At 44.3% G+C, this 25,200-nt stretch overlaps 1 protein-coding gene across 4 annotated transcripts in view; it reads right to left on the bottom strand.

Annotated features, from left to right (window-relative positions):
• Nucleotides 1-23,684, bottom strand: part of stab1 (stabilin 1) — a 34,685-nt gene extending 11,001 nt beyond the window's left edge. The window contains exons 1-45 of one of the 4 annotated variants that reach the window (XM_049022030.1): nucleotides 23,467-23,684; nucleotides 22,976-23,121; nucleotides 22,246-22,361; nucleotides 22,057-22,142; nucleotides 21,689-21,758; nucleotides 21,200-21,295; nucleotides 20,517-20,627; nucleotides 19,986-20,176; nucleotides 19,397-19,527; nucleotides 19,165-19,292; nucleotides 18,836-18,912; nucleotides 18,597-18,719; nucleotides 18,333-18,470; nucleotides 18,162-18,233; nucleotides 17,901-18,014; nucleotides 17,400-17,456; nucleotides 17,114-17,194; nucleotides 16,834-16,992; nucleotides 16,204-16,266; nucleotides 15,677-15,772; nucleotides 15,492-15,578; nucleotides 15,273-15,384; nucleotides 14,434-14,620; nucleotides 13,833-13,926; nucleotides 13,496-13,654; nucleotides 12,994-13,089; nucleotides 12,613-12,708; nucleotides 12,456-12,503; nucleotides 12,200-12,327; nucleotides 12,011-12,122; nucleotides 11,420-11,497; nucleotides 10,695-10,796; nucleotides 9,003-9,107; nucleotides 8,721-8,855; nucleotides 8,497-8,625; nucleotides 8,287-8,340; nucleotides 8,092-8,199; nucleotides 7,806-8,001; nucleotides 6,830-6,925; nucleotides 3,055-3,100; nucleotides 2,475-2,554; nucleotides 1,612-1,737; nucleotides 1,035-1,108; nucleotides 792-863; nucleotides 56-175 (exon numbers count right to left, since the gene is read on the bottom strand). In XM_049022030.1, coding sequence (XP_048877987.1) covers nucleotides 56-175; nucleotides 792-863; nucleotides 1,035-1,108; nucleotides 1,612-1,737; nucleotides 2,475-2,554; nucleotides 3,055-3,100; nucleotides 6,830-6,925; nucleotides 7,806-8,001; nucleotides 8,092-8,199; nucleotides 8,287-8,340; nucleotides 8,497-8,625; nucleotides 8,721-8,855; nucleotides 9,003-9,107; nucleotides 10,695-10,796; nucleotides 11,420-11,497; nucleotides 12,011-12,122; nucleotides 12,200-12,327; nucleotides 12,456-12,503; nucleotides 12,613-12,708; nucleotides 12,994-13,089; nucleotides 13,496-13,654; nucleotides 13,833-13,926; nucleotides 14,434-14,620; nucleotides 15,273-15,384; nucleotides 15,492-15,578; nucleotides 15,677-15,772; nucleotides 16,204-16,266; nucleotides 16,834-16,992; nucleotides 17,114-17,194; nucleotides 17,400-17,456; nucleotides 17,901-18,014; nucleotides 18,162-18,233; nucleotides 18,333-18,470; nucleotides 18,597-18,719; nucleotides 18,836-18,912; nucleotides 19,165-19,292; nucleotides 19,397-19,527; nucleotides 19,986-20,176; nucleotides 20,517-20,627; nucleotides 21,200-21,295; nucleotides 21,689-21,758; nucleotides 22,057-22,142; nucleotides 22,246-22,361; nucleotides 22,976-23,121; nucleotides 23,467-23,526 — 4,755 coding nt within the window. In that variant the 5' untranslated portion in view covers nucleotides 23,527-23,684. The remainder of the gene's footprint in view (nucleotides 1-55; nucleotides 176-791; nucleotides 864-1,034; nucleotides 1,109-1,611; nucleotides 1,738-2,474; nucleotides 2,555-3,054; nucleotides 3,101-6,829; nucleotides 6,926-7,805; nucleotides 8,002-8,091; nucleotides 8,200-8,286; nucleotides 8,341-8,496; nucleotides 8,626-8,720; nucleotides 8,856-9,002; nucleotides 9,108-10,694; nucleotides 10,797-11,419; nucleotides 11,498-12,010; nucleotides 12,123-12,199; nucleotides 12,328-12,455; nucleotides 12,504-12,612; nucleotides 12,709-12,993; nucleotides 13,090-13,495; nucleotides 13,655-13,832; nucleotides 13,927-14,433; nucleotides 14,621-15,272; nucleotides 15,385-15,491; nucleotides 15,579-15,676; nucleotides 15,773-16,203; nucleotides 16,267-16,833; nucleotides 16,993-17,113; nucleotides 17,195-17,399; nucleotides 17,457-17,900; nucleotides 18,015-18,161; nucleotides 18,234-18,332; nucleotides 18,471-18,596; nucleotides 18,720-18,835; nucleotides 18,913-19,164; nucleotides 19,293-19,396; nucleotides 19,528-19,985; nucleotides 20,177-20,516; nucleotides 20,628-21,199; nucleotides 21,296-21,688; nucleotides 21,759-22,056; nucleotides 22,143-22,245; nucleotides 22,362-22,975; nucleotides 23,122-23,466) is intronic. The other 3 variants (XM_049022031.1, XM_049022034.1, XM_049022032.1) reach the window with 3 other exon arrangements.
• Nucleotides 23,685-25,200: the final 1,516 nt, after the last annotated feature.

The following is a 25,200-nucleotide window of genomic DNA, read 5'->3' as shown; positions in this document are numbered from 1 at the left end:
AACCTCCCATTGGTCAAATATGCCCTTGGAGGCACGGGGGGGGGGGGGGACTCACATAACTGAGGGAGCCTCTGCAGGTCAGGCCATCGCCTAGGAAGCCCCCCTGGCAGGCGCACGTCCTCTCACCGGGTCCAGTGTATGTACAGCCGGCATTTGGACTGCAGCCACCATTGTTCTGGGAGAGCGAGAGCAAGGGGGAGATACATCTGGTGAGTTTTCTGTCATAGTTTTACTCATTCCAGTTCTTCAGGCTTCTGGTTTGGTGGTCACAGTGCCTCCTTGCTCACCAAGAAGCAGCAACTTGATGGTAGCAGAAAGCGAACACACAACTTGGTCATCATTCACATACTCCAGACAAGTCCTGTCCTGGTTTCCAAAATCTATTTGTGTCCAAGGGACATCTACAGCCCTCCACCTAGAGCTGGATCTGGTTAGACTTCTAGTAGAGCGATGTTTGCCAAATGCATTTCTAACATTGTTTTAGAATATTTCTGCACAGCAAACATTTTTCTAATTGTTTAGTACGCGTTTGTGCAAAGTAACATAGGTCACCATTTTAAAGGGAATTATGGGCAATAAATATCGAGTCATGTTTAACCATTGGCCGATGGCAGTGCATCCCTAATAGATGTGCATGTTAGTGCAAGGAATGTAAGAATAAATATAATATGTACAGTACAACACAATAAGGACAGTGAGTTATTTACAGCAATGAGGTATTGTGTGGTAATTGTGGGGAGGGGGCAGCTAAGCCGGGGCACCTAAAATATAATATAAAATGAATTATTTACCATCTTGCATTCGTTTATTGGCTCACACTGGTGTCCGTCTCCAGAATAACCAGTCATGCAGTTACATGCAACCTGTGAACCAAGGAATGATGAGCTAAGTGAATCCGTGCTCCGAGAACCACGACTGATATAGAAAGCTTGCTTTTACAACCGTTTTAAACATGGTGCACTTATGACAAAATGTAACACACTAAAAGAGCATGACATCTGAGGATCCGTCGGCAGAGGACGGGCTCGGCTCACCTGGTTCGGCCCAGTTTTGAGGCAGTCTGCATTTGTGTGACAACCCCCATTGTTCTCCAGACAGCCGTCAATTTCTGTGGGCCGGCACAGAATCAGGAAATCGAGAATTGTGACTCTTTACCAAATGCTCAGAGTCTGTGGCAAGCTCAGCCTTAATTACCTGTAGGATACTTTTTCTTGGAAGAGGCAGTGATAATCTCGACTGCGTGTCCCCGAGGACTGGGTTGGGGATCGTACTAAAGCATTACAGGTCTGCAGGTTTATCAAATATGATTTAATTGTTTAGCAGACACTTTTATCTAAAGTGATGTATAATTAAAAGTTGGACCAGACAGTCCATGGAGCGATTGGTGGTTAAAGGCCTTGCCCAAGGACCTAGTGGTGGTGAAATTACTTTATTATCCCTAGGATTTAAACTTACAACATTCAGATCACAGGCACAGATTCACAACCCACTGAGCCAAACACCATCCCCACAATGGCTCAACTGAGCAACGATGGGATCTGTTGCCTCCAAACAGGCAAACTTTAGCAGTCCTGAGGTCCTGGGCCGTGACCCTGCTCTCTAATGACTCACCCAGACACACGACCCCGTCCCCTTTGTAGCCGTCCAGGCAGCTGCAGATCCACTCCCCTGGCAGGGTCTTCATGCAGCTAGCGTACACCGAGCATCCGCCGTTGCTCTCCACACAGGGGTCAATCTCTGCGTGTGACAAGTACACATCCAGAGGCCACCACCTTAGCACAACTGCTCTTAAACACAGCTGCCATTACCTGCCCTGACTAAACTGCTGCTCTGAAAAGAATTATACCACCCAGTCACTGCACAATAGACAATATGCACTGTAGCAATTTGAATATGGAAGAATTTAAAACAGTGGTAATTTAGAAATGACATTAGGATAATAACAACAACAGCAAATTTATTTTTATATAGCGCATTATCACAACATTACATCGTCTCAAAGCGCTTTACAGCATCCCCACCCAAAGCCCCCAGTGAGTAAGCCAAAGGCGACAGTGGCAAGGAAAAACTCCCTAGAAGGAAGAAACCTTGGGAGGAACCAGACTCAAAGGGGGAGCCCATCCTCCAGGGGCCGGCAGGGAGAGTCAAATAAGGGAGATGGTTAAGTGCCAAGTCACGCTGGGTAGATGAAAGGAAGCTCTATTTGCACAAATACATTAGAATTTGTTTGTTTTCACATATACCATCACATATACCATCACATATACCATCTTGCTCTCCTTTTTAAGACAGAGTGAAGGTGAGAGTGAAGAGTGACGCTTGTGGGTGTTCTGCTGATCATGGGGTTCAATCAGCTGATCACAGGCACCCCCACTAAGCCACCCCCACTCAGCCACCCTCCTAAATTTAGTTTTAGTCAAAGCAGGAGCTTTCAAGTCTAAGCCTAAAGTCCAAAGGCTATAAGTCGAGCTCACCTTCACAGGAGGTTCCGTTGCCCTGGTAACCAGCCATACAGGAGCATGTGGGAGGGAATGTTGGATCGCCGGTGATGCAGCTGCAAGACAATGAAGATCTGCTGGTGTGAGTCCATAAGTGTCAGCGGAGAGAGATGCTCTGCATTGCTTAGTTACTTTTAATGTGATTGTTACATACCATCCATCCCTCAAAAAAGAGATGAAAATAGTGTTCAAGTGACCTTTGGTATGTGCATGATCTCTCCACAGCATTCAGGCACTGCAGGAATTTTTATATAGCACATTTCATACACTGAAGCAATCCTAGGTGCTTTACAGAGAAAAAGATAGTAATGTAGAGAAGTAATTAAATATAGTGAAGTATAGTATAAAAAAATACTTGATAGCGGGCAATTAAATACGGCAAAAGTAAATATGAAAGTGTAGTGCAGTGCGTGAATAAATCAAAGGCAAGGCTGAATGCCTTGATATCATTTCCTGCAGCATCAATTGCTCGAGTGCTAACTTTCGAAAAGACTTTTGGGGCGAGTGTCGGAATGACACTCCACCTGTGACTGCAGGAAAGAAAAGGCGCACTCACTTGGCATTGTCATCACAGACACCCCCGCAGGTGTCGGACACTATCTCTGCAGAAAGAGCCAGGCGAAAATGGGCCAAGTCAGGGAGAATGGACAGATCAAAACAGTGTTACACTAAATCACATTCAAAATGCTTATTGCATAGGCCACAGCCCCTTGCATTCCCACCACTGTTATCCAGTACTTATTTCCTTCATTTTCAATTTTAGAATATTCTATTTGCGTATTGTGTACTTTCTTAATTTATTTACACTGTTCATACCAGTGGTGTAGCTAGAAATGAAGTAGCAGTTGGACCAGAATAAAACTTGGTAGCCCACACTATTCAGTATAGCTCAGTAGCACATACAGTGTAGTACAGAAGGGAAAGTGTTCTGCTATACGTTGGCCTGCTATGTCATCATACCGACAACCCTCAACGGCCATAAAAATCAAACCAATCCTCTCTGTTCATTTATTACTACACAATATATTCAGAATCTGAACAAGCACCCATAGCAGATCTAGGGGCAATGAAAACAGCTTCACACACAGAGACCCCATAAAGTATCGAGCAACAAACCCAAGGGATGTTGTACAATAAATCTGCACTGCGTAGTTCAAAGACACTGTAAAGTTCCGAAATGAAACTCCAATATGGCAAAGTATTATTTAAGTCCTTTAGCAAACTTATTGAATTTCAGTGGCAGCCTCTTTCGGCTACTGCACACGTTTCTGCACTTCAATATTCTTGAATAGTCTCATGGTTTTTCCAAGCATACTATAACAATGAAACAATGCCTGCCTTCAAATGCTATTGGAATTATGGTGAATAGGAGTTGCCCACTTTGAAGTTGCACATGAAGACCCCTGCAACCCGTAGTTGCACCCCAAGTTCGTTCTTGAGAGGTAAGTTAGCAAGACTGGACTTGCTAAGACTACAAGTGTGATCTTTGTGTTCTTAGTATTGAGAAGCACCCTTTGAGTATTGGAACTGGACCTCAGCAATGGTAGATGATGTGTAACAGAGACACGAGAACACAAATACAGTCAAATATGCATATTGAGAAACACCCCGCATTTGAAGAAACCCTCGAAATGGGACAACCTTGTTGCGCCGCTGTGACGGATTCGCTATTTAAATGCAGCAGAGAGGTGCAGCCATTGGCTGTGTGTCCGATTTCAGGGCTGTTGTGCATGTCCCACTTACACACACATTAAACACAATTTACATTCAAGGTAAATGTGATCTTAAACAAGACACAGACGTTTGTAACAGGAACAGAGCATAGCTCTGTTTTTTGCTACATCACCCATTATTATTACTATGAATGTGCCACACCATGTGTTAATATAACGAGTGCAAAAAAGAGGAATGCAACAGAACTACATACATAAGAAGGTGTTACATCCTTTCGAACGAAATAAGTTCCAGCGGAGTGAAAGTGCTTGTAGTCAGGTGGATCCTTTGCAACTCGGCAAAAAAAGGACACGTTCTTCAAAGGTCGAACTGAAATCACTGTCAAATGGGACAGTCTGGCCTACGGATAATTTCCTAATTGCATCACCAGCTGTTCCCTCTCTTATCCTTAAGTTACAAAGTACTACTCCTATCACCTAGTAGAGACACACCCAGTTTATCTCTGCACAATGAGTCTTTGGATATTTTGGGCTGCAAAGGATCCATGGGGTGCATCCTTCATGGATTGGGAAAAGGAGGCTTTTCTAGAGCAAATTTGAAGGAGTCTTCAAAATGGGACGGCCTCCCCACACCACTGTGACAAATTCAGTCTTCGAATGCAGATGTTGCAGCCCTTGAATTTGGACACAGCCGCAGTCAACATATGCCGTCTTCACACAAGTTCTGGAACCAGGTCCGAGTTTATAAGTCCCTGGTCTATCTTGACCTGGAACATTTGTAGCTCGTGGCCACTTTCGTGTGTCACTTTCACACCACACAACAGAAACTGTGACCTTTATGCTAAATAAGTATAGGAGACGTGAAAAGCTTGTAGGTTAAAATTTCAAATGAAACTACACTTAGCTTAGCTAAAATATCACAATTATTACAATGCAGAAAGACTCAACAGGTTACATAATAGCTTGACAAACTGACTACTATAAAAAAGGAGAACAATTTTAGGCCTACCTTTGATGTTTTCCTGGATTCATATTAACACTTAAATAAAATCATAATAATAACAATACCTAAGTTAACCTAAGTTCTGGTCTTTCTCGACTGGGAGCTTTTTTTTGGCTCCTGGTCATTTTTGTTTCCCTTTCCCACCACACAACAGGAACTGTGACCTTTTCAAGCTCAGATTTTTATTAAATCTGGCCAGCAGATCGATCTATTGTTTTCTACAGAATAAAAAACCATGTGCTGTAATGTTTTTCCAAAAATAAACTCTGGCTAATTTCAAGAGTTAGGCAAAAATATATATCAGCTATAGAATACATTTTCTGATGAAGGTATATAGAGACACAAGCAAAAAATATATTCCTTAATGCGTTCAGTGTAATTGAGGTACAACATTGATTCCATCTTTAAAATTTTTGCTCCAGTATTTTTAGTTATTTTCACAGCATTTCCATGTTACTTGCAAGTTAGCATCGGTTGTAAGCTGTTGTAAACCCCTCCCTAGTAGTTTGTGGTCTAACGAAAAGTGCCCATTCCAGAGTAGGAACTAAAATAAGATTCTGGAGTTACCTCTGAGCGACTACATTCGGACAATATTCCTGCAATGGGAAGGCAACAAGAAGGTTCTGGTTCCTGAAAAATGGTTCCTAATAAAGTCAGATTTATTACAAAAAGAAATAGCTAGTTGATTGGGTAGGCTTATGCAAAAAACTGGGTGTGCCTAGTAGTGTTGTAGTCAAGACCGCCTAAACCAAGACCAAGACATTGCCTAGACCGGAGGGTATCAAGACCAAAACACTGCCGAGACATGAGAGTACCAAGACCAAGATTAAGACCAAGACACATTAAGGCGAGACCAAGACCAAGGCTGGTCGAGACCAAGACCAAGACCGAAAACAGACTAGGGCTGGAATCGACATCACATTAATCAGGTCACCTGCAGAGAAAAAAGGCATTGCTGTACAGTGTCTTTACTCAAATCAAATTCATGTTATCTTTTCGATTATATTTTACATATGTCTCTCATTTAAAATCTCTCAGATTTGTCATAGTTACGAGGCAATAGTATTGAAAAGTGATTAACGGTGCAGCTTTTTCCATTATAGTGTTTAAAATGTCTTCTCTGTGATACTTTACATATGGGGACATGTTTTAAACACTAGGTTGAGATGCGGTATCCATCCATCCATCCATCCATTTTCCAAACCGCTTATCCTACTGCGTCGCGGGGGGTCCGGAGCCTATCCCGGAAGCAATGGGCACGAGGCAGGGAACGACCCAGGATGGGGGGCCAGCCCATCGCAGGGCACACTCACACACCATTCACACACACATTCACACTTATGGGCAATTTAGCAACTCCAATTAGCCTCAGCATGTTTTTGGACTGTGGGTGGAAACCGGAGTACCCGGAGGAAACCCCACGACGACATGGGGAGAACATGCAAACTCCACACACATGTAACCCAGGCGAGATGTGGTATCACTTCATAAATTCATATTAATTTAGATGAAATCCCTGCAATCAGGATACAATCAGAAATGAGGTACAATCAAAAAATAGAGACCAGAAATCAAGGTAAAAAATCTTTTAAGCAGGAGCAAAATGAAGCTCTCTTATGGAATATTGTTCTCACAGTCATTCTGCCATAGCTCACCCACAGAGCAGTTCACGCCCTTCCAGCCCTTGTAGCAAAGGCACCTTCCATCTCCATCCAGGCCGTCCAAGCACTTGCCATTTCCACAGTTACACACTGCATAACGAGACAAAATATATGACATATGATGCTTCATTGACAAATATTTCAATATGATAACATTTATGCACCCTGATGGCTTCAGGCCAGTAAACTGCAACAGTCTTCTGCCAAACAAGCATTCTTCTCATGGTAGATACATGCTCGTGTCCAGCTGCTTCACACTTAAAGCTATAATTAGCACCCCCTAAACTAGCGGGGCTCCCTGTAAAAGGTGCCCAGTTATATCTGGATGCTTCTGCTCGCCATTGGGGGTGTGTAGCTCATGGGCTTAGGCCTCTGTGCTGGCGGTCAGAAAGTCAGTGGTTCAGATCCTGTGGCCGGCAGACCAATGACCCATTTTGCCCCTGGAGGGAGGCCTTTAACCCCCACCCCTGAGAGTGCTGCACATTGGCTGCCCCTGCATTGTGACCCCCAAGCTTCCTCTCACCTGTCTGTAGCTACAGCCTACTCATCCTATACAGCAACTCTACAGTCTACATTTCTAAATATTGATCTATTTATTCATTTATTCTCCTTGCAGCACCATCTGCCACTTTACTGCAAATCACATATTACTTATTTATGATTAAATTTACGATTAATGTTTAATGTATATTCTGTTATTTCTTAGAGTCAGGCAACCAGGCGTTTCCCTGCACTTCATACTGAGAATATGTTTATGTGCAACTGTGTATGTGACAAATGAGTCTACGACTGATTGATTACTTGATTCATTGATTGATTGACTGCAATCTCTCACACAGTCCATCATAGCTCAGAATACGATGATTCAGGAAGGCTGTGTTATCAACGTGAGCCTCTTGAGAGACACGGAAGATTAAAACACGAAGGCCGCCACGAGGATAGAGACGGTAGCCGGTGTTCTCATCATTACCCGACTTGCAGTCCTCGCCGTATCTCCCGGGGTCGCAGGTTTCGCAGGCCGTCCCATGGAAGCCCTCTTTACACAGACAATCCCCGCTGCCGAAGATGCCATCTTGGCACTGGCCGTTACCCGAGCACCAGTTACCCAGCTTTCCAGGGCATTTGAAGCAGCCGTGTCCAAAATATCCCGGGCAGCAGGAGTGGTCCTGTAACACGGTCACGGTGAGTTCATCCAGCTGCATCGCAGTCCAACCGCAACTCAATCAGCAACGGGAAGTGATAACAGCCACCTGTACCTTTTCTTTCCTGAAACAGTCCATCATGCATCCCGATACAGCGTTCCTGCTCATTTGTTTCCTGTATCTGCAGTTCGGTTCCATGTTGGATGGGAACGCAAGCGTCACCTGCAAAGCCGTGCATTCGCCAAAGTTTAACTGGCAGCAAGGAGATCACCGACTGAGTACCTGAGCGTCACTGAGAAATAAGCTTACAGGAATGGAGTTAAGTGGACATCTTGGGGGCATTTCACAGGATCCACATTTTCCCTAAGGGATTCAAACATACAGCACAAGGTCAGCACACTGGATAATTTCCAGTGAAGTCAGTTATATGAAAACAAAAGTACAGATATAGTTCACTTGGCAGTGTCACACACAACTTCATTTCAATTTAAATAACTGCTACGGAAGCGAGATGCTTACTCTGATTTTTATCATCACATCTTTGATACAGCGATTCTTGTGAATTTCAAAGAGCTGGGAAATCCCAAACACAGCCCCGTTCTTGGTTATGGTGAAGTTTCCATCCAGGGCAACTTCATTAGCAAATATCTGCAAATGGGTAGTGAAGCACATGCTTAGAGTCAGTGCTGGGGATCGAGAGGTTAAGTCTCCGGTGAACTGGAGGTCATGTTGTGTAACCGCACCTCGTTCTGACGGTTAGTGTGAAACATGATCTGGTGGGCGGGGCCTAGGAGCGTGCTCTTCACCGTCCCATTCCTGAGGTCATCTGGGTACAGCCGCTCACTGACAATGACGTGATACCTGAAGGCATCTTCATCCTGGCAGGAAATAATAGTTCAAACTCTTTTCAAATACTGATAAACATTGCATTACAACTCAAACCATAACTAGTAACCACATGGAAAAGTACTGACTCAAACAAACCAATTAAATAAATTTTGGTATAATCAGTAAAGTCGACAAACCAGCCCTGTGGAATTCCTCTCACTCATATGTTTCCTGATGGCATCATCAAGTGGGACGAAGACAGTATATTTCTGTGACTGGATGATGTCCATCAGATTGTACAGCTATCCAAAAATAAGAATAACGTTTCCACTTAACATAATCACAAACACAGGCAGTTATCAACTCATGTAAGTAATCCAATACACAACCCCATACGTGAGTCAGATTTTACCTAAGTCAAATTTACCTTCTAATATACTTCATTCTTATAGCAAAAGACACGCAAGTCAAAAATATACGAGTAATATGTACTGAATAACTTAAGAACATACAAGATACACTATATGGACAAAAGTATTGGGGCACACCTCTAAATCATTCAAGTGTTTTATTCAGACCCATTGCCACAGGTGTATAAAATCAAGCACCCAGCCATGCAGTCAGGTTGACAAACATTTGTGAAAGAACGGGTCGTTCTTAAGGGCTCAGCAAGTTCAAGCGTGGTCCTGTCATAGGATGCCAATAAGTCAGCAAGAAAGCTCATGAAATTTCTTCTCTGCTAGATATTCCATGGTCAACTGTAAGTGGTATTATTGCAAATCGAAAGCATATAGGAACAACAGAAACTCAGCCATGAAGTGGCAGGCCAGGTAAAGTAACAGAGTGGGGTTGCCGAGTGCTGAGGTGCATAGTGCGCAAAAAAATCACCAATACAATGTTCATTCAATAACTGCAGAGTTCCAAACTTCCACTGATATTAACCCCAGCACAAAACCTGTGCACCGGTAGCTTGCATGCAAACCTCACTACACCAAGCACAATGCTAAGCATCGGAGTGGTGTAAAGCACACCGCCACTCTGAAGCAGTGGAGACTTGTTCTGTAGAGTGACTAATCACGCTTCTCTCTCTGGAAGCCTGATGGACGAGTCTGAGTTTGGCAGATGCTAGTAGAACATTTCCTGCCTGACTACATTGTGTCAACTGTAAAGTTTGGTGGAGGAGAAATAATGGTATGGGGTTGTTTTTCAGGGGTTGGGCTAGGCCCCTTAGTTCCAGAGAAGGGCATTCTTGGTGCTTCAACATACCAAGACATTTTGAACAATTCTATGCTTCCAACTTTATGGGAACAGTTTGGGGAAGGCCCTCTTCTGTTCTAGCATGACTGTGCCCCAGAGCACAAATCAAGGCCCATAAAACATGGTTGGGTGAGTTTGCTGTGGAAGAACTTGACTGGTTCGCACAAAGCCCTGACCTCAACCCCATCTAACACCTTTGGGATGAACTAGAACAGATATTGCGAGCCAGGCCTTTGCATCCAACATCAGTGTCTGACCTCACAAATACTCTTCTGGATGAACAAAAATTCCTACAGACACACTCCAAAATCATGGGAAAGCCTTCCCAGAAGAGTGACAGCTGTTTTGGCTGCAAAGAAGGGACCAATTCCATTTTGATGCCTATGGATAGAGAATGGGATGTCATAAAAGTTCCTGTACATGTAATGGCCCTATACTTTGGTCCTTGTAGTGTAAGTGAAAACACAAAGGTTAAATATATTTTCAGTGAATGTCACCTTTTTCCATTAACGCTTCCATAAGATCTAAGTATCTCAGATATCAGTTTAGATGTACGTGAGGCGGTGTTACCGTGTGGCTTGTGTGGCCATGGCAATGCAGATGCTACATAGTCCGTAAATCTTTCGTCTTACCAGTGTGGCCTGTCTGAAAAGACTGAAAGCTGGAGTTTGGTTCAGTAGCTCCATCAACGTGGGGGGGGCCCGGGGCAGGTCTGAGAGCCGCGGTGTCAGAACCTGAGGAGAGTCCCTTACCTATGTCATCATTATTAATGTGACATCGTCACATCACTGTTGCATGTTACCAAGGTGGAATTGAATTGAATTTATTAAATCGAATTGAATTGAATTGAATCTGTATTTGCCATTTACACAGACGGTTCTCTTGTGTGGTTCCCTGGTGGTATAATGAGCTGCTGAACCACATCTGGTCATCAGACTTCCTCTTCACCTTCAAGAAATGCCTCAAAATCCATCTGTTCCATGAATTCCTTTACTATACCAATTGTTCTTTGGGTGCTCTTATGTTGCATTTACCCTTGGATAGTCTTATTCTTACTTTGTTATGTGTAGTTTTGTAGCTGTTGTAGTTCCTGCTCCAAGAACTCCTTAGATTTGGCATTCATTGTAAGCTCAGGCTAGCTGCACCTATGTATAGTTAATTCCCAGGCATTATGGGTGTTTGCAATATGCTATTTGCCTCACTGTACTCTGCTTTGGACCAAAACGGCTGCCAATTATATGTAAATGCACAGCTATAGCAACACAAGTGCATTGGAATTGGTTCCTTCAGTCAAATAACAGACGAGACTATAATATGTGAGTGATTAATCACATTGGCAGGAAACGCAGAGAAATACCTTATCGATGACATGGATGTATCCATTCGTCGCGGGGATGTCTGGGATGATGATGGTTGCGTTCTGCACCATGACCTGCTGACAAATAGGAATCACACTGACATTTAATTGGCACAAACTTGGTCCAAATGCACATACTGTGTAGGCTGATGTACACAGCAGTCGAAGAGAAATGACATAAGGAAAAATAAAATGTAAAATGACAAGAAACAGAGAAAAAACACATTCATACCTAATGAAGAAAAATGCGACACCCTCCCATTTTATAGTGAATGATTATTAACGGACAGGAGCTCCTAGTAAACACCAGTAATGACTATGATATTCAATATAATGCTAATAATGTAATGTGAAAAACTGTATATAAGGTCTGGCACATTCATACCATATAAGACAGATAGGTTTATACATTTTAGCAGTCAATCAATCATTTGTCACATAGACAGTTGAATTTCAAATCTGAAAAAGTTTCTGTGCAGTTTTACTGTTGCTTAATTGCTTGAGTAGAGTGGCATGAATACAAAATGAAAACAGTACAGCATCAATTAAAGTAGCGTAACACCAATAAAAGAATAACATTGGCTAACATACCCCACTTTGGTCCTTTATTCCCCATTTAGTTTGAGGGTTTAGGGTTGCCAGATCCTTATTTACATGATTCTTCAGGTCCTCATATGAAAAAGCATCTTCTAAAAAGTGCACCCTGGCAACACAAACTGGTAGCTAAGTATGCTGTCAGCAATTGCCAGATAATTTGCTGCCGTGTGCTATGCTACTTACTTAACTAAGTACGGAAGCCTGTAAGGGTCAGTCCAAAACTTTATTTCATTTTCATTTAGATTGTTGAAGGCGTCTTTTGATGGCACCAGGGCTGTTATATTGCCTTTAAGGTTCAATGGAGAGGATTTCTGTTTAAGGGTGAAAAAAGAGTAATGTAATGCTATTGATCAGAAACAGTTAACAGTTGAAAATCCATGCAAATTTAATGCAATAAACAAAACTGTAGATAAAATTCAATGGGAAATAAGCAGTATACCTTGATGAAGTCATTAAACTGATAAAAGTCTGAATTAGCATCCAGCTCCTGAATCAAATACATTAGGAAAAATTTCAAAGACGCAATGGCATTTATTGGGCAGAATATATGTCTGGAATAATTTTCATGAAACAGATGACATATGACTTTCACCAACAATTAATATGCTGCCGTAACACATGGTCCCATCTCCACTGTAGCCAGCTGGACAGACACACATGTTCGTCCCACCTTCCCGCAGCTCACAGGAAGCCTGATTGGAAGGAAATCCTCAGTGAGCATCTATGAGGCGACATTTCAAGCAATCCCTGCAAAATATGTCTGACATTTATAAGTGATTCACATTGCTAATGCTTTGATTCACTGTGATGAGGTCATTGTGACAAAAATCTCATATTAGCCGCTGCAAACAACAAACCAATGCAATCAATGGAGTACTGATGCCATGGTAAACCGGTCAATTACTCCAGTCTTTGCACTTTCCTCCTATTGGCTGAGAGGTGCTGCTAGTCAGGAGAGGCTAAACGGATTCACCAACCAGCATGTGGCAGCCTCCGTTGTCAATCAAACAGGGGTTGACGATGTCACAGGATATGCCATCGCCCTGGTAACCTCTGTTACAGATGCATTCGTGCTGCAAACAGAAGCAAAAAGCAGGCTGCATGTGTGTTTGCTGGAGCATTTGTGAAGCAAACTGAGAAGGTGTGAACATGCACTACACCTAAAATGTAAAAAAGACAAGAAGGGGATCTTCTGCATGCCGTACGAATACATTTCACAAGGTTCTCGCATACATTTTAATGACTAACTATTTAAACCAGATATTAGGACACTATATGTTTGTCTGCACTTGATGTATGCACCTTTGCTGCTGTATGCATGCTGTACATATGCTGATTTCCTGCTGGGGTGAACAAAGATTATCTTATGTTACTTTGTCTTAATTCGGGGTTAAGTAATGAAGAGACAGGATTTGCATGGTGTCGTTTTATCCCAAAAGGCACATTTCTGTCTGGCTAAAATCATGTGCTTATAGCTACCTCCCCAGGGCCCACGAAAATGCAGCTGGCGTTGCCATGACAACCGCCACGACTTTCCAGTACACAGTTATTAACTTCCACACAGTACGTCCCATCTCCAGTCCAGCCCTGGTTGCAGACACAGGAGACATTTGCAGGGCCTGCATGAATGCACTGGGCCTGAAGAGAGATAAGAGGACCTCTGTAGGGGGCTTCAAATTCGGTATTTTAAGCAGAATATTTTGTGGTACTTAGCAAAGCAAAAACAGGAAAGGCCTGTGTATCCTGGAAAGCAGAGCACAGCAGAAACAGGAAGAGAGCAGAAACGCTTTCTGTGTGCAGATCTTGTCAGACTTACATTTTTATCACACCCCCCTCGGCTGGCACTGAGGCAGAGGTTTATGGGGGTGCAAGAGTGTCCATCCCCTTCGTACCCTGCCCTGCAGACACACCTGCAGTTCAAAGGCAAAATCAAAACCATATCTTATTTTCTTTTATGTTGAGATTCCCCCGCGACCCTGCTCAGGACAGCCAGTTAGGAGAAGGATGGTAGATGGATGGGTGGATGGAGCAGAATAGAAAAGAGTAGAATGGCGTTATTGTTATCGTATGTAGTAGATACAACAAAATGTAATACTGAGTGATATTTCCAAAGAAAGAGCAGAGAGAAATACATAAATTATGCATACAGAAGAATATGAATAAATTTATGAAGCATATTAAATATTTTTGTTATTATATAAGTGGTATAATACTAGGTATAATAAATTATCATAAAACGTAATATAATGAAAATAAAATATGCATACAGTATATATGATATATAAAAAGACTGTAGAGGTAACAGTGCCTTTCAATCATAAAATAAAATATTGCACAGCAACTGGATTGATGGAAGGATGCAGTAATCCAAAAATGCCTTCTGCTTCTAGAACAGTTTTTTAACACAGGAAACTAACATTGGGTGGAGCCCAGAGAAATCACAGTCTGCATGAATGTGGCAGATCTGGAAGGTGCCATCAGAGTTGCAGGGCTTGACCGTCTTATCGCAGAGCTCCCCGGAGAATCCCTGCTGACAAGAGCCCCTTCTGCATATCCCCGTGCTGCCCGGCCTGTTGTCACAGACTCCATGCACACAGCGGCACTCTGAAACAAACAAAAACAAACTGAGCTTGTTCTGTATTCTTTTCTTAAGGTAAAGATGGGTAATTAGCACTATTACAAAACAAGACATTCCTAATGTGGAGACATCTACCTCCTGGATCACAGTTTGAAATTAGGCATCATTCGGCAGTTAGGTACCCCCCCCCCCTCACACACACACCATTGCCGGGGAGGCAAGAACATAACAGGCATGGGCCATCTACAGTACAACTTTGTGATCCCATTGATCCAGCAAACACCCACTGACTGCAAGGGTTCCTGGCTCTTTCTAATCTAGACTTTTCTCTGAGAGGTTTATAATTTGCGAAGGAGTCAGTCCAGGAGATAATCCAACAAAACAGAATTTGCAGATGACTAGGGCAATTCAAGGATTTTTTTAAGGTGGGGGAGGGCATAAGAGGAGCCGGCCTCGACATAGGCTAGTAATATGTTTTGAATTGAGGAGTGACAGGAGAAGGGGCCAATCAGGTTTCATCTGGGGCCAGTGCCCCTCTGTATACAGCCCTTGTGGGTGGAGATAGACAGGAAAAACTGGGAATGATTCAAGAGGAAGAAACAAGTCTGAAGATAGATAAAATAAGTATGATGCTTTTGAGGGTTTGAGGAGACACTTCCCTTAAGCCGCTGTGCTCACCCTCATCACACTCCTCCCCGTGTTTGGACTCGTCTGCGCAGATGTGACACGCGGTGCCCTTGAAGCCCGGCTTGCAGCTGCAGGTCCCGTTCCCCGTAATCCCGTCCAGGCACTGCTCAAGAACGAGGAAGAAACATGCAGTCAGTTTCCCCGCTTCCTCTTCCTTCTCGGGGGAAACGGAGAGGATTTCCCACGGAGGTTGGCAGGGGACTTGCTTACAGTCCCTTTCCCGTAGCAGGGCTCTTGGAAGCCTCCGAAGCAGGGCTTGCAGTCCGGTCCGTAGAACCCCTTACAGCACTCGGCTCTCTGGAAGGAGCAAGGGGGTCACAGGTAGAGGCTGGAAATCTGTCTGGCTGAGGCCTTTTCCTGGGTTGCATAAGGCCCCCCCCCCCCATGGTACCCACCGTCTGGATCAAGTTGCAATATTTGCCACAGCCCCTGAAGCTCAAGGCAGAGCTTGAAGAAGAAGCTTGGTATTTACAATCCACCGTATAATTCTTCTGTGAATAAAGAGCAAACATAACAATGACTTTTTCTTGTTCCTACTATATATCATCCTTTGTTATAAACATCTAATAATCCTATTACCTCACAAAATATTGCGTTTTACGTTTCCCTTTTCTTGGATAAGAAGGCACTTAGAGGGCAACTTTGGACTGATAAAGCTTTATTTGTACAAATATTAGGCACAGCAAGTGTGTTTTTTTCTTGCATGTCCCAACTTGTTCTCCTGATGGGCCAATAAATGGCCTGATGATGATGCAGCTACTCTGCCAAGCATGGGATTTAATCTGGTGACTTTCTGATCATGGACATGAAGGCCTAACCTACTGAGCCACCCCCCCCAGTCCATACTGCCTCCCCCAGTCCATACACACCAGGTTCTACCACAGAGTATTAGCCCCCACAGACGTGTCTGGGTTGTGTTTACCAGTTCTGTGGTTCCAGATGGGCAGTGGGTCCCAGGCAGCTGGTCACACCTCACACATGGACTCTGAACAGCCAGCAGGAATTTTGACTACATTACTTGTTCACGATACACAGAAAAAGTCATACATAGACATTGACTGACCCACTTGTTTTAGCTGCTTATAGGACGCTTCCATCTAAAGCTGTTTATAGATTCTTCTGATATTCAACAGTTATCTGTTATAGTCGCATATATGAATATCTTGTGTCTGGATTACTGCCTATTTGTAGGAATTACACCGGAAATCCCTTAGTCACCAATTAAGTCACTTAAATACTTGCCTCCGGCCAAGTTATCATCTATCATAACCATGGCAACGACATAGGAAGGGCATGAACTTAACCTAACCTAAGCTAACCAAAAGGGTGCGTGTTCACATCTCAGAAAAGTCTCTTTGAAAAAGCTACTTCACCTGAATAGCCTTAGTAAAAATGTTTAGCATTTTTTTATTTACTGTTACCGTTTTACTGTCTAAATGTCTTTTTTACTGCCTAAATGTACGTTTTCTGGTACTGTAAATCGGCACTGTACTGTAAGTGTCCTATCTACCTGTGAGTCACTCTCCAATGTACAGGGAGAGTCTTAACCTACCACGATGATTATGCTCTCAGAGACGTCACACCGCTTGGGCAAGATGGGTTCAATGAAGGGCGGGATAAGAACACCGTTAACCAGATGGACGATCCCATTGGACGCTCGGAGATTGCTGCTTCCTAACACCACTTCTTTGTCTCCAAGCAACATCCTTCCCTTTGGAAACAAAAAAACATCCAAAGGTGTAAAGAGCTAATTAAGAGAAAACCACACTCTTTATAATTCTTGTCACTCTATTGCCAAAGTCTTTTTTTTTGAAAGCAGGGGAGCTACTTACGTCATTGGTGACATTAACCCTTATGATCTGATTGGCCATCGTTTCTAATTCAGACATGCTGGCCAGCTGGTCTAATGCAACCTGGAAAGGCAGTTTACTGATAAGGGCATGCAGTGATGTAAGAGAGCTAAACCAGAAAAAGGCTTAATCTGATAATGCGATAAATTCATTGAGCACCGACTTCCCTTCAGTGCTATAGAACATCCTTGATGAGAAGCTACTAATCATGCTGGCATTGGCCCAGGAGAGTTGGCCCAGATGAGCACGCCAGATGCGGAGATCTTACCGATGCCGCTGCAGAGAAGATGTGGTGTTTCAGGAGCTCCTGTAGCTTGTGCTGCGCCTTCAGAATAAGAGCACGACCTTACTGCTAACGGTTTGCCAAACAGCAACGTCAAACACGGCTGAGAGTCAGGGTGGCTGTATTAGTCAGAATGGGAGGCAGCCGATGCTGCTAATGGACCTGCAGTGAAGGATCCAGTGGTGTGTGCATGTCAGGGCCTGAAATCACTGTATGTCACCTTGCTCTGGACAGCTAAATAAGTAATGTAATGTACTTCAATGGATCAACATTACGAATGATGATTGTACTGTTATTTGTCATTTACTTATATGTTTAGCAGACACTTTTGTGAAGTTAATCAGCTTCCGAGGGTAACTGAACAAAATATCATAAAATAAAATAAAATAAAAATGTAATTGTCAGTTTGATATTAGAACGGTCTCAATAGCTGATTTTCACTAATACCCAAACACGGTAAGGGTGGGGGTTGCACCGGTCACTCACATGGGTGATCATGTATGTTACAGCGCCGTCCCAAAAGAGGTCCAGGGCTTCATTTGTGGGCACGAACACCGTGAAGGGACCAGCACTCCGCAAAGATACAGGGAGACTGCAGCTCTGGGGAGTCCGAGAGAGCAGGACGCTGCTCAGGGGCTCATCAAACTCAAGCAGCTCAAACATCAACGTGTCCTCAAAGTCCACTTTGTCTCCTCGCTCACCGTCACACATCTGTCAAGCACTTCCTGATGGCTCGGTGACACTTACTTCTAGCAGCGAGCGGAACCGGTTGAATCTTGGATCCTGAACAATAATTTCCCCGACGGTTTCATTTTCAAGCTTGAAATAACATGAAATAAGACGAGCGTGTGAATATGAACTCATGCAAACTTTTCTGAGAAGCAGCGGCTCATTAAGATAAGATTTCTGCTGCTTTACCTGCTTAAGAACAGAAGTAACATCCGGGTTAGTGTTTGTGATTGGCGTGTCAATGATATGGATGATGCCATTGGATGCAGGAATGTCACTCTGGATTATCGAATACAAGACGCCCGGGTCACGGATGAGGCAGAATTGCTGTCAAGATATAAAGACAATTTCCCCAAAGAAACATCAAACGTCAGCAGTAGTAAATGTCATTCGATGTTTGCACTGGGATCTGAATCAGATGCAGAACCTCCTCCCCTCCACCTGGGGCCGCACCTTGTCTGCCTTGAATTTGACGGCCTCCCCTCCGAAGGTCCAGAAATTGTTGCCCTGCAGATCTCTAAGGAGATGCTGCCCGAGGATGAGGTGGTGTCTGCAGAAGGAACTCTCTGAGGCTCCCTATTAAAAAGACAACCGCGGTAGAATGTAACAACACCACGATAATCTACCGTCTCTTTACGGCGACTCAGCCTCGTGTAATCATAGCGGGGATCCGGCAGGGAATCTGCGCTTACTGTGGGTGCTGCTCTCAGCAGTGGGATGAAGGCAGTAAACGGGCCGTGTCTGCTAAGAGTGATCTGGCAACCCTTTTCTGCAACAGTACACAACAGCATGAATAATTAGATAAACCACATCGTTTATTTAGACCCTTGAAATGAATGTAAAGGCAGGCGATATGCCGAGAAGTCTGGTTATTAATATTTATTTATGTTATATAATATTTATATTAAGCATCCTGTCCACGCTGTGCCCTGCCTCATGAATGTTATCTTGATTGTATTTTGCGACATCCTGCATCTCGTGATACCGTGAGGAGTCCAGCTGGCCGGCATAAGCCTGTTACCAAAAAGAGTCACGGATCCTGTCACTTCTCCATTCTGCCTCCCACTCCTGTCCAGCTCCAGGACCCTTTCCATGATGCTCCCGAAGCAGCGCCTTCCATCGCCGACCTGGTGAGCGTCGCAAGTGCAGCTGGAACAGAAATGCACCGTTCTCTCTGTGCCCAGTGTAACTGAAATTAAAACACACACCCCCCCCCCAGCCCTGAGAAAAGCCACCCCTCCCCCCCCAGTCACCTGGGCAGCCCGTCGGGGCCAGTCTCGCAATGCGCACTGCTGTCACACGTCATATCTGTGCAGGCAGATCTCGGGGCACACCCCTCTGAAGATGAGGACCCTTCCATTATGCCCTTACAGGCACAGCGGGACTGTCGGGGGGGGGGGGGGGGGGGCAGCACAAGGCAGCCAAGTTACATACTCTACAGATTGACAAGTGGTCATGGAAGACGCCAGAATGAAGGACTCAGGCCCTCACTTCCGATTGCTGTAAGAGGCCTCTGTACATGATAGATAGATAGATAGATAGATAGATAGATAGATAGATAGATAGATAGATAGATAGATAGATAGATAGATAGATAGATAGATAGATAGATAGATAGATAGATGATGGATGGATGGATGGATGGGTGGGTGGGTGGCTGGATGGATGGATGGGTGGATGGGAGGGTGGGTGGGTGGATGGATGGATGGATGGATGGATGGATGGATGGGTGGGTGGGTGGATGGATGGATGGATGGGTGGGTGGGTGGATGGATGAAGGTGATCTAAAGTATCCAACAGCATTCAGAATGTCCCTAAGGCTGCTGGCTGAGAGTGGCTCACCTTTCCCGGGCTAACATAGACACATGTGGTGGAGTTGGCAGGGCAGCCTCCGAGGTCCACGGCGCAGGGATTGACCGGCAGGCAGACTTTGCCGTCTCCTTCGTAGCCCACTTTGCATTCGCACTGGAGGCTCCTCCCGCCCAGGTAGGTGCAATCCGCGTTCTCAGCGCATGTGTCGCGGACACAAATACCTCACAGCACGAGACATGGTTAAAAAACTATTAAAACATGTATTCGCTTAAAGAAGGAGATAGTGATAAAAATATTATTTCAAATGTGCTATTTAAATGCACGTCGGATCGCAGATGTAAAGCGATGCAGTTGCTACGCTGGGATTGTCACTTGATAAACTGTCACATGGGCAGGAGAAGGTTTGGCTGCTAAAGAAAGTAACATTTGGCCAAAACACACTAAGAAGCTCTGGACAAACACTAACTAACACATTTTTAATTATGCACATTTATTTACAGCTGACACAAATTTGTTGCAGATCCTCATGGGGTTAATAAGGTTCATGTTATCTTATTTTACCTGCACAAATGGTCCCAATCGTCTTAAAGCCAGGTAGACACTCACACACTGCATTGCTGCCTTTTCCTTTGCAGTGAGAGTTAGCGGGACAGTTTGAGCAGGATTCAGTTACTGAAAGACATGGATACAGTCAAACATTAACAACTGGTCTATACCAAAACGCACACAGTAGACTGACATTGTATTAGCAAACCAAAAAATCCATCCATCCAGACCTTATTTGCAATCAATTATTGCAAAGGGGAATTTATAGCAAACAGGACAAAATGGTGCAATGGGGGGAGTGGTGGGGAGGTCTTTGCATCTTGACCTTGTGTATGGGGGGTCTTTACCTGTGTCGTATCTTGACCTTGTGTGTGGGGGGTCTTTACCTGTGTCCGATCTTGAACTTGTATGTGGGGGGTCTTTACCTGTGTTGTATCTTGACCTTGTGTGTGGGGGGTCTTTACCTGTGTCGTATCTTGACCTTGTGTGTGGGGGGTCTTTACCTGTGTCCGATCTTGAACTTGTATGTGGGGGGTCTTTACCTGTGTTGTATCTTGACCTTGTGTGTGGGGGGTCTTTACCTGTGTCCGATCTTGAACTTGTATGTGGGGGGTCTTTACCTGTGTTGTATCTTGACCTTGTGTGTGGGGGGTCTTTACCTGTGTCGCATCTTGACCTTGTGTGTGGGGGGTCTTTACCTGTGTCGCATCTTGATCCTGTGTATGGGGGCTGGCAGTAACATTCCCCGTTCCCTCTTGGCCCCTTGTTACACTCTCCATGGACACAGCTGCACTCTACAGCAGCAGGGAGGAGGTAGAGATCCATTCAGATTCAGCGATATTTCACAGGCTAGAGGGCTTCTGAATGGAAAGCTACTGCACTGAGGAGTAAGCTGACAAACATATAATGCCAACTGATGCTAATATCCTGCTTATTCCACCGAATTATTACCCAACTGCTTATATTTTCACATGGAAACAGGAATCAGTGACTGAGAGCTGAAATCATCCTCCTGAAATCATAATGATAATTTTAAATATTGCAAATAGGAATTAGATTGGCAATACAAGTACCTAAATACAAAATGAGTTGTACTGGGTTTTGGGTCATTAATGCTAGCATGAACGGGAATACAATCTTAGTTTTGACTGGTTTTGGCTTATTTTGATGCTTAAGCCACTGCCCACCTGAATCACAGTGCTCCCCGTAAGCACTGCTCTTCTGACAATCTTGACAGGCCAACCCACTGAATCCTTCCTGGATTGTGAGGAGCAAGCAGAGGAGACCAGAAAACAGACTGAACTTTAGTGACACAGACAGCAGGTGGTATAGTCACCAAGAAACTAAAGGTGCACCGCATGCTAGTCATTTACTGACACATTGACATGAAAAACCAAATTGATATACAACCTCTAAATGTAGATAGAAGTCAAAGCATATAAACTCCTGTGATTGACGTGGAACAGGATGAACGAAAAGTAGCCATGCTAAATTAGCTTCAGTTTTGCTGTGCTACTTAAACTGCAGCATACAGGAAAACACCGGCACGACTCACATCACAGACGCAGGTGCCGTTTCCTGCGGCTCCATCCATGCAGCTGCCGTGCCCATTACACGCCTCACCTGACCAGCTGGGGCATGCTGGGAAATTGTGAAAAAAAAAAAACATGTCAGGGGCGTCGAGACCCCAGCTAACATCTGAAAACCATCGCAGGGAAAGTTGGAAGAGGGAGGAGTCACTCACGCAGACAGAGAGGCCCCCAGAAGTCGGGGCAGCATCTGAGCTCTGTCACCCTCTTCTCACACGTGTGCTGGCAGCCGGGTAGGACCCGCAGGCGCCCCCCGATGCTCACAGTGTAACTGCAACACATAGCAGCACTATGACACGGAGAAGCAATAAACCATGACGGATCTATCCAGGGTCTTCTGGGGTTTATTTGTTAAGAGTCGAGATATTAAGCCTAAGTGAGTGTCTCAGCGACTCACCAGGGTCTGGGTGTCATGCCACAGCGCTAACACTCTAACAAAGTAACACACTAATGTAAAACACACTGACACATTAATACTCCAACACATTAATAGAAACAAACTAACACAACAACACATTAATACACAAACACACTAATACACTAACACAGTTGTACAAAAACACACTGACACACTAATAATGTAACACACTAATATACTAACAGCAACAAACTAATACAGCAACACACTCTTCAACTAACACAATAATACACAAACACACTGACAACGTAACACATTAATACAGAAACATACCAACACACTAATACACAAATACACTAACACACTGACACACTAATACACAAACACACTAATACATTAACAGTCGTACAAAAACACACTGACACACTAATAATGTAACGCACTAATACAGGAATAAAACGACACTCTCCCACCCCCAAGCTAACATAACACAGCTTTCTGCTGGTCTTTCCGGCCCGGATTGCCACCTGCAGCCCCTGTCCCCGATGTCTCTGCTGGTCTTCCTGAAGCCCTTGGGACAGGTCATGGCTGGGGTGGCGGCACAGGAAGTGCATGGTGTAACTGCGCTAACGGCTCGATGCTCGTCGCAGCGGTTCGGGGGCTTCTGGTCCTGCTGGGGGCCGTAAGCATACCTGTCACCCCGCTCACAACCCCCTCTATCACATAGCAACCTCATGTGGCATTTACATAATACCAATATGCTTTATTTAAAATGTTGTTCTTATCCTCTTAAATTCCAGTTTCCTATGAAAAATTTCATAGCAATACGATGGGAGCAAAGAAAATGCAATTATTTTCAGTTAAAACATAAACAATGAATATGACCAGCTACAACTTCCCAGCCACTAGGGAAAAAAAAATCATTTTTAAATAAAGGTGGTTAAAAACTGGAATGCCGGGCTTTTAGAGACAGAATAATCACGGGGTAAGAGAAGAAGCAGGATGCCTGCTGACTTACCTCGAGCTCCTCGCTGAACGACATCACCAATCCCAAAATAAGGAGAAGGAGGAGACGCATGTTGATGTCAGAGCGGCCGGTGGCTGAAGCCCACTAACCCACCAACGCTGGAGCCCACAGGCTCATGACTGAGCGGTCAAACGGGGTCCCGCACGTCAGGGGACGGCAGTGTCCCCGGGCAGCCGAGGAACAGCAGAGCATCATTGCTATGGAATTCAGGAAAATGACTGCAGGAAAACATCCTTTGCTGAGAGGGGAAAAAAAAACAGATTTCCTCCACAGAACTGCCTCTGCGTCTGGCCGGATTTCCTTGTTTGTCAACTGATTGGACCCACAAGTCAGCACATGGTTGGAAACAATACACTGTTACTCAACTGCAATTACGTTAATTGTTTTGAAGGACTCTGTCAAGCTTGGCAACATTTAATTGTGCCATGTTTGTGCCTTCTTTATTTATACCATACACCCAGTATCATAGACACAGTTTCGATGGATGGAAGACATTTTGTTATTTTCTTGCCCGTGTCGAATCCCTGGAAATCAGTTGTTGAGCTTTGTGTCGTATGTATTGACAAATTTTTGAAATATTTGAAAGAATTTTTGAAACAGGATCCCTGGAACGCTTGTAGAAACTTCATTAAAAGTGTCTCGTTGATTAGTACTGCCGCTTCACACCTCTGGGGTTGGGGGTTTCGGTTGGGGCATGTTCTTTCTACGCTGCACAAGTTCCCACCATAGACACAAAGCAAATTGTCTCACAATCACCCACAGAGTATGATTGTCAGTATATGAGCCCTGGGATGGATTAACATTCCATCCAGGCAGTTCCCTTCCCTTCAATTCTTGGTTGTGATGAATCACCTCATCTTTACATGAATCTTAACTTCAGTGCTTGAAAGCTGTTTGCCTCATACCTCTGGGATGTGGGGTTTCCTCCAGGTATTCCGGTTTCCCCTCACAGTCCAAAAACATGCCGAGGTCAATTGTTACTGAATCGTCTGTAGGTGTGAACACTGTGTGTGTGAGTGTCATAGGTTGGTACCCCATGTTGGGTTGTTCCCTGCCTTGTGCCCGTAGCCTTTGTGATACGCTCCAGATTTGGGTGGCATCCTAGGCAGCGGCATGACAAAAGAAATCCATCCACCTAACATTCAAGCACTTCTCCAGGTCAGAGTCATTGGCAGCATGGAATCTGTCCCGGGCAGCGTAGGGCAGAAGGGAAGACAATGAAACTCCACACAAACCCTCAGGCTGGGACGTGTGAGCTAATGGCGCTTTGCAGGAGGCCAGCATGTCACCAGGGGAAGGCTTCAGAAGAATTAAACCGGTGTGATAAAACCTGCTTTTAAATATCTAGCCTACAGAAAAAGAGATCCTCAGGTCAACCAGTACCTTACAAATGGTCCTACACCTTTTAGAAGCTCACAGAGTCAGCCATCCAGCAAAGAGCACATTTTGACTTTCGGTCGACACACGTCAGAAGCTGGACCCTAAGCAGACAGGAAATGGCCGCGTGACGAGGCTGTAGCTGAGCCTTCGGAGGTCCTACATCTGCCAGACGGAGGAGAAAGAAAAAGCTTCCCGTCTTTGTTTTATTCGCACGAGTTTTTCAGCAGAAAACAAAACAAAATAAAAGGGCAAGATGAGCAGTTACAGGCCAGCCAGTTTTCCAAAACTGCAGATCGCCCTCAATGTTCCTGTTTATCGGTGTGCATGTGGATGGCGATGGCAGAG

The sequence above is a fragment of the Brienomyrus brachyistius genome, chromosome 8 (assembly GCF_023856365.1).
Source record: "Brienomyrus brachyistius isolate T26 chromosome 8, BBRACH_0.4, whole genome shotgun sequence".
Classification (NCBI taxonomy): domain Eukaryota; kingdom Metazoa; phylum Chordata; class Actinopteri; order Osteoglossiformes; family Mormyridae; genus Brienomyrus; species Brienomyrus brachyistius.
This window is presented reverse-complemented; position numbering and strand designations above follow the sequence as displayed.